The sequence below is a fragment of the Trematomus bernacchii genome, unplaced genomic scaffold (assembly GCF_902827165.1).
Source record: "Trematomus bernacchii unplaced genomic scaffold, fTreBer1.1, whole genome shotgun sequence".
In the NCBI taxonomy this organism is placed as follows: Eukaryota; Metazoa; Chordata; class Actinopteri; order Perciformes; family Nototheniidae; genus Trematomus; species Trematomus bernacchii.
In genome coordinates, this window is record NW_022987888.1 from 1 (window position 1) to 7923 (window position 7923).

A 7923-nucleotide genomic window follows, 5' to 3' on the forward strand; every position below is an offset into this window, starting at 1 on the left:
GAGTGAGTGCGTTGGAGTGAGTGAGTGAGTGAGTGAGTGAGTGTGTGTGTGTGAGTGAGAGTGTGTGGGTGAGTGGGAGTGAGTGACTGAGTGAGTGAGTGAGTGTGTTGGAGTGAGTGAGTGAGTGTGTGTGTGTGTGTGAGAGTGAGTGTGTGTGTGAGAGTGAGTGAGTGTGTGTGAGAGTGTGTGGGTGAGTGGGAGTGAGTGACTGAGTGAGTGAGTTGGAGTGAGTGAGTGTGTGTGTGTGTGTGAGAGTGAGTGTGTGTGTGAGAGTGAGTATGTGTGTGAGAGTGAGTGTGTGTGCGTTGGAGTGAGTGAGTGAGTGAGTGTGTGTGTGTGTGTGTGTTACCTAGCTGTTTGCAGACGATGGTTTGTGTTTCCGTGTCGTCCTTCCTGGTCAGGATGGAGCCTACTGACCCCTAGAGGAGACATGGAGTATTACAACCAGCCGCATTTCAGCATCATTTCATACAAACCAGTCAAAGTCAGAGTAAAGGCAGAATATGTTCAATGATTAACATAAAAGAACGACTCCTTGTGCAAAATATATCCATTAGAAGTGTTCAACGATGAGCTTTAAGAGTGTGTGTTTCGGGGTGCGTTGAGTTCGCTTACCTTGACGGTTTTGGGGATCTGGTCGACGTACTGCGGTTTGACGATGGCCCGCAGGTCGTCCTCCAGGATTTTGGTGAAATAATTCTGCAGCTCCGAGCCTCTGAAGTACGTCAGGATCTCCTGCCAGTCGGGAGGATTCTGGGAAAACAAACAAGTCACAGAAACCGTCAATAAAACACCAATAACAACAAAACAGGGAGACGGGAACACAGAGGAGAGGAAGTGGACTTTAATGCTGATCGCATGGGAAAGTATTTTATTTGACAATAATATTATCTATTAGTAAAGGAAATTGCCATTTAAACTTTTCTATGTATTGCGATTAGAAACAGGAACATTTGGACCTTAAATTCTGAGTTAAAAGCATTTTATCTGATGCTTTTAATAAAGACTTGTTTAGCCAAACTAAGCTTGGAGTTAATTCCCTTATTTTAGCATTTTTTAAGACATTTTAAAACCAATTAAGGTCTTACTTTAAGATGAATGAACGCAACGCCTTTCAGGAGTTTTTAGGGACGTTTTTCAGCAGACAAAAGCCTGTAGTTGATTGTTGATCAGTAGAGAAAGTGTCAGCTGTGAGTGGCGACACCCTCCGTTATCTCTTCACACAAACATCATATCAGCACCTCACACACACACACACACACACACACACCAGCACCACACACACACACACATCAGCACCTCACACACACTCATACAAAAACCAAAAATTGGGCGTAGAGCATGAAGAAATGTGCCGACTTCTTTGTTACATTTCCAACATTTATTGTCCTGAGTTAAACTCATTTCAAACAATATCTATCCACAATTCTCCACACACACACATAGTTTAACACTCACATCGAACCGGCCCAGGTTTGGTTTCTGTTTTCCAGCGAGGATCTTCAGAGCCGTGGATTTCCCGATCCCGTTGGTCCCGACGAGACCCAGAACCTCCCCGGGGCGAGGGATCGGCAGTCTGACACACACACACACACACACACATTATAACACAATACACAACACAAGCAGACTGAGGTCTCTTTACCTGAACCTCAGGGACTTTTGAGAGAACCTCCATAACATCTGTTTGCAACTCATATATATCAATATTCCAATTACTGTATAAAGACTATTCTGCACTTTCTATTATATTCTATTTTATTGTATTTCCTTGCACTATAATATCTGTGTGTTGTGTTGCTCTGTTGGAGGAGGGGCCTGGGACCTCAGACTGTAGCTATGCACACATGACAATAAAAGCCTTGAACCTGGAAACTAATCGAATATCCGGACGGAGTCAGGTGAGTAATGAATATTTGTATTTAAAAAAAAATTATGGGATGAGTGCCTAAGTTATATATTATGAAATGGATTAATTAAATGTATACGACAGCGCCATTTTAAATATCTTAAGACAAATATCAAAGAGAAAAAAAACACATGTAACGTTACACTCTAAAAAAAAATGTATTATTAACTTTTTTTTTTTTTTTGTAAACATTTAAAAAATGTATTGGATAATTTAATTAGGTAAATCGGTTAACCGTTTTCTTGGGGGTCGAACCTCTCCCTCCCACCTCTCCCACCCCTCCCCTCCCTCTCTCCCACCCAAAGATGGAAGATGATTGAGTCGTCGTACCGGTTTGCAGTTGAGGAGTTGGCGCAGTATCTGTGTGTGGTTTCCTTCACCAGATTACTCGGCAGGTGACGATCGACAGCGCTCCAAACGGACATTTCTATAACCAGAAAACACAAACAGACTTAAAAACATTATTCAATTCCTTTAAATCAGGGGTGTCCAAACTACGGCCATTTTGAATCGGCCCCTCAGCTAATTAAAGAGGAGAGTGAAATCTGGCAAAATGGCACAAATGAAACTTGTTGCTTGTATTGTACTTTAATATATTACACAGTATTCATGTGTTAGGAAGCACAGATTTTAAAGTTGAAAACATGTTTCTAACACATTTAAGTTGATAGGAAAAAAGCCCAACAACGTATTTACATATCAAGCTTGAAATAAACCTTCATATTTCCCTTTATTATCAGCAATCTGAGGCTTTTGATTTAACCTGATAACCCCTGAGCCTGTTTTTCAGGTCTCAGGCTCGAAAATGACATTCCCAGAACAAATGACCATATCTTCTCTTCTAAAAGGGTTAAATTAATAATCTTTTTTCTCAAAGTAATGATAAACCTGTGAGTTGGATGTAGAAAAGTCAGAATCAATATAGATGTTTTTTATTTTAAAGAAAATTCAGATTGAACATAGTAAAAAACTGTAAATTATAGTGTCCGTCCAAATCTTTTTTTTTACTTATAGTGAAAACTACCCTTGGATGATGGGTTAATAGACTAAAAGCTATAGGAATCCAAAGTACAACATATATGAAGTACCCTGTATCAAGATTGATGCAAAACAAGTGACATTTGACCTTTTTAGAGAGATTTAGCAAAAGAAACCACTTCTGGGGTCATTTGGGTGGATTTTCCATATCTCTGGAACCCATTGGTCGATTTTGATGATTGACATCTCTTTGTAACCGTTAGAGCCAATAGAATCGAGAGGGAGTTCCTAAATCCATCTAAACATTACCATGAGGAGTGAGAGTGATGCGCACGGAGTTTACCCAAACCGAAAGCTATGTTACGCTCTGAAAACTGAAAACTAGGCTTATTGATCATAAATGTTATGATGGATTATCAGTAATCATTTCAAAGTGACACAGACACATTGGATTAACCTTCAGCAGCGTTGTAATGCCCTTGAACACAACTTTTGATCAGAAAACAACAAAGGTAAGAAGTATTTGCCGTTTTGGCCCCGTAAAGTGAAGTTGTGTTGTCTTTGCTTGCCTTCGCTACCGTGAGTTATGTGCTAAGTGCGTTAGCACTCTTTCGCTTAGTGCTAATTCAGAGGCTCGGCGTTAGACTTGTGTTTTGTTTCGGTAAAATTGGTTCATATCCTCAGTTAGCTGAGTTTCTTCCTGTTAAGTGGGTATGACACATTAATAGTTTGTTAAATGTTAAGAAGCCCTCAGACGTTGTTTCTTGCAAGATGCTGCCGGTGCACAAAATAAATGAAACCCTCTAGAGAGCTGGGATGAAGGCTGTTGTTTTGCTTAAAGGGGACCTATCATGCAAAATGCACTTTTGTACGTCTTTTATACATGAATATGTGTCCCCGGTGTTCCAGGGAACTCACCAAGTGTCAGAAAACACAACCCTCTCTATTTTCCTCCATACCCAAATCTCTAAAAAAGGGGCTGCAACGGATCTGATAAAAACTGATCCAGATTTGAACACTGTCCTGACGTCAGGACGGTGGCGCTACGGCTATTGGGCCAACTCCACCAATCAGGAGGAGACAGCCACGGCATTGCCGTTCGAAAGCGCTGGAGACGTTGTAGTACATATGCCAGGCCTGTAGATGGTGCTGTTCTCACTGAATCAGCCCTTGCTAAAACAGAGCTAACATTTTTCAAATTGAGCGAAATGAGGCATGGCTAAAATGCATGATCTGTTTGGTATTTTGAAAAATATAGCATGATAGGTCCCCTTTAAAGCATTTTCAAGTATCAAGCCCACAATTGATTGATTTTGCTATCTTATAACTTAACTTATGATAAGATATACCTCTAGTGAGTGGCACAGCCCTTCGTATATTTTTTCTGTATGTGGCCCTCGGTGAAAAAAGTTTGGACACCCCTGATTTAAATCCTCCATTTACTGCCGGCTGAACAAGAAATATCCCACAAATCATTCGATAGAAGAGAAAATTCTGATCAGTTTTCTTTTCTTTATTATTACTGTCGAATTTTATTCCATATTCCATTTTATTTCTTTGTAAATACTGAAATATTTTAAATTATTTCTAATATTTTTTATGTTATTTTGTATGTATGCACCACGACACCAAGTCAAATTCCCCGTACGTGTAACCTGCCTGGTTTCTGACACATTATAATATTAAATACAGTGCACTGTGTGTGTTCAGGCGTGTTTACCTTGATGCAGATGCCGCAGCCTATACACAGAGACTCAGAGATCCAGACGATCTTACTCTGAGGAGTCACCTCGATACACAGCTTACCTGCAAACACACACACATTACAGTCAAATCCAAGCACTTTCCAGGTGCATTTTGAAGGGTTTCAAGCACCTGACAGCTGCAGTGAAGTACAGATTTACAGAATGTGTACAAATATGTATCGTAACAGCGTTTTACAGGAGAACTAAAGCACAAACAAGAAGACTTGCAAAATACAACAAGAAATCAAACAAATAATTTAAATATTTACTGGAAATAAGAAGATTAGACTTTGAGGAAAGCTGTCAATCAGCTGCTTGAGCTTTGATATAACGTCGTAAAAGCCACTTATCTTCCAGTGATGACTTCTGAAAGTAACCCTTATACAACTTCATGATTATTCTTCAAATTTCTCGCTCTTTTTCCCAGTTTTCTAAACCCGTAAATTAGATTTTTGAGTCTACTTTCCCCCCAGGTATGTCTCTGTGTATGTATATAATGGTCCCTCACCCATGCGGACCACCGGGCAGCTCTTCTTGCACTCCTGACGACATTTTTTAGGTTTGCATTTGTCATGATTGACGATGGCGATCCTGGTGTTTTTATCCGCCATGATGGGAGGCTGGAAGGATGGACGCTAGCACCGAGGAGCTGAAGGAAAAACACAGATAGGGATATAAGTTCAGAGAGAAACGTGTACACACATCACAGGGGTTTATTCTAGAAAGATATCATTCAATGTTTACATTTTGTGAGTCTTATGTACACTACCTTCTATTCTGTATACTTGTTTATGTATTTAATATAAATACTCAATACATATATATCCTTATATTCACTGGTGCGCGTATTTGTGTATGTTCTACCGATGATATGTATATCATACTCATATTTCTGGAGTAATTATACCGGTTTTTGACTAACAGAAATATTGTTTTCTGGACACACACACACACACACACACACACACACACACACACACACACACACACACACACACACACACACACACACACACACCACACACACACACACACACACACACACACACACACACACACACACACACACACACACACACACACACACACACACACACACACACACACCACACACACACACACACACACACACACACACACACACACACACACACACACACACACACACACACACACACACACACACACACACACACACCTGCTGAAGCAACACATTTAACCCTGAACAAAAAAAATCGCCTGTAACAAAAGGGCCGCCACTAATCTACTCCCACAGACCTGAAACAGATCCTCACTGGAAACTAAATGTGATGCAACGGTGATCCTGGTTTAATGGATTTTCATTTGAAAGACCTCAATGAAGCTACTGCAAACCAGTCAAGTGAGAAACACTCTCTTTGTTGGTTGAATTAGTTGAGAAGTTATAGTTATTTTTGGACAAATGTACTAGTATTTATATATGTCATACATCTGTATCTTGATCTGGTTTTAATTGCTAGTGTCAGTTTGACAGGCACGAGGAATTGTTGTTGATTGTTAGGTAACTTTATAGAGTCTCCAAAAACAGGGTCTGAGATCTGTATAATAATGTAATTTGAGATTCGAAATTAACTGTAAAACGATAGTTATATTAACAAATGTGCTAGTATTTATATTGTATGTGTGTTGGTTGTTACGTGTGCCGTTAGCTATAATCTGGTGTATATCAACCCTTCTGTTTTTGAGATTAATGATTGGTTCTTGTTCAATAAAGCCAGCTATTTGTTGTTGCTTTGCCACTTTTTTATATGAAAAAACATATATGAAGACAAATAAGGATTAGACAACAACACCCTGATGTCTGTGATGTGTCCTTAAATGACCTGCAGGTGCACAGAGTCACTCATACGCCGAATGAATCGATAATAAAACATATTGAATCCTGACATGTGAGGACATTTGAGTCTGTGATGAAGAAAATGCTATTTATTAAAGCGAATTTGGAGGTTTCTTTAAGATACAGCAGCTATGTTTAACCCACACCGTAATACTATAACTGTGTGGGTTAAAAAGCCACACTTTAAACTGGTTTTTCATGTTAAATACACACATTATAAGAGTATATACAGTATGCTAATATGTTCCCTTCATCATCATGTTAAATCAGGTGTTATAGGGCTTTTAACAACCACATTATACACCGGCAAACACATTTGAATTCAAATACAAGCCGTTTAAATGGGATTTCTGAGAGATTTCAAGCCCCTAAGAACATATTTATAGTGTGTATACAGTATCGTAATATATTCACTTCTTCTTCATGTTAAATCAGGTGTTATTGTACTTTTAACAACCACATTATGTTTCGTAAAAGCATGTTACATAAAAGGTAGACTTTGTATACCGTATTTACACTGAATGAACCAAAATATACAAAGAAATCCAACAAAAAACGTTAACATTTAATGAAAATGTGTAAAATAAGAACATTTGACTTTGAGGATGGCATTTTTTTAGCCTTTCTTCAATGAATTGTACACAGCATAATATTCAAATCCACTTGAGATCACGTAGTAGTGTTGAATCAACTCAACATGGGTCTTAAAGTGGGATAAAAAGCAGTTTTTATGACACATTTAACGCTATTATGTGCCGTTAAATTCACACGTTAGAAGCTATTAATATGGCTACTGTTATTAATACTACTGTCTATCCATCTACTGACGTCTATATATGTATATGTGAGTTATATACATAATATAATGCACATTTAAAACATTGAGATCTTAAAGTGGGTTAAATATGAATAAAAAAGCCACATTTTAAGCTTTAAGCTTCACACATTATAACCGTTGCTAACGGTTAGCTTAGCGTCAGAGGCCTCGCACTTTGACAGATGATCGGTGTAAGGGTTAAATAAAACACCTAAAAACGGCACAGAATCCACGGGTTTGAGAGACAAACTCACCCCACTTCTGCTCCCGTTACTCGGTTGAAGAAACAACGGGAGAAAAACGATGTTTCGAGGCGAAATATTGAGAGAAAAAGTTATGAAATCTTTCAGCAACGTGTTCTTCTCGAGCCGGCTGAAAGATGGCGCGAGGGGGCCGACGCAAACACTGTGCGACGACACAGGCTGTGAGGGTGACGTCATTTTTCCTGGACCAGTTTAATTTAAATTGTAATTAATAAGAAGTCCTTTTCTGTGGCAACTAGAAAGAAAACGTATTTTCCACAAAGATTAAAACTATTTCTAAAATAAGATGAGATCTGAGTACCTCTCCAGTCCGTGTGTAGGAGATATTTAGAGTA

General features: G+C 39.0%; 2 protein-coding genes across 2 annotated transcripts; both read right to left on the reverse strand.

The window, feature by feature from the left end:
- Positions 1-349: 349 nt before the first annotated feature.
- LOC117469810 (ATP-binding cassette sub-family E member 1) lies at positions 350-1683 on the reverse strand (the record flags this gene model as incomplete). Its single annotated transcript, XM_034114249.1, is given in 4 exon segments — positions 350-419; positions 616-753; positions 1459-1576; positions 1646-1683. Coding segments are annotated over 4 exon segments (364 nt in total), but the record flags the coding sequence as incomplete, so codon positions are not given.
- A 556-nt stretch (positions 1684-2239) lies between these two features.
- Positions 2240-7720, reverse strand: LOC117469855 (ATP-binding cassette sub-family E member 1-like). Its single transcript, XM_034114310.1, has 4 exons — positions 7580-7720; positions 5141-5281; positions 4608-4693; positions 2240-2336 (listed from the first exon to the last, which is right to left on the reverse strand). Exons 2-4 carry the CDS (start codon positions 5241-5243, stop codon positions 2286-2288), a joined length of 240 nt encoding a protein of 79 aa, XP_033970201.1. The 5' UTR covers positions 5244-5281; positions 7580-7720; the 3' UTR covers positions 2240-2285.
- Between the last annotated feature and the right edge of the window lie 203 nt (positions 7721-7923).

Excerpts from the sequence above, each read along its gene's own strand:
- LOC117469855 (XM_034114310.1), bottom strand. The coding sequence starts at position 5,243 with ATGGCGGATAAAAACACCAGGATCGCCATCGTCAATCATGACAAATGC. Across the intron at positions 4,694-5,140 it reads CTGCCCGGTGGTCCGCATGG|GTAAGCTGTGTATCGAGGTG; the intron begins GTGAGGGACCAT and ends GTGTGTTTGCAG. Across the intron at positions 2,337-4,607 it reads GCTGCGGCATCTGCATCAAG|AAATGTCCGTTTGGAGCGCT; the intron begins GTAAACACGCCT and ends TTCTGGTTATAG.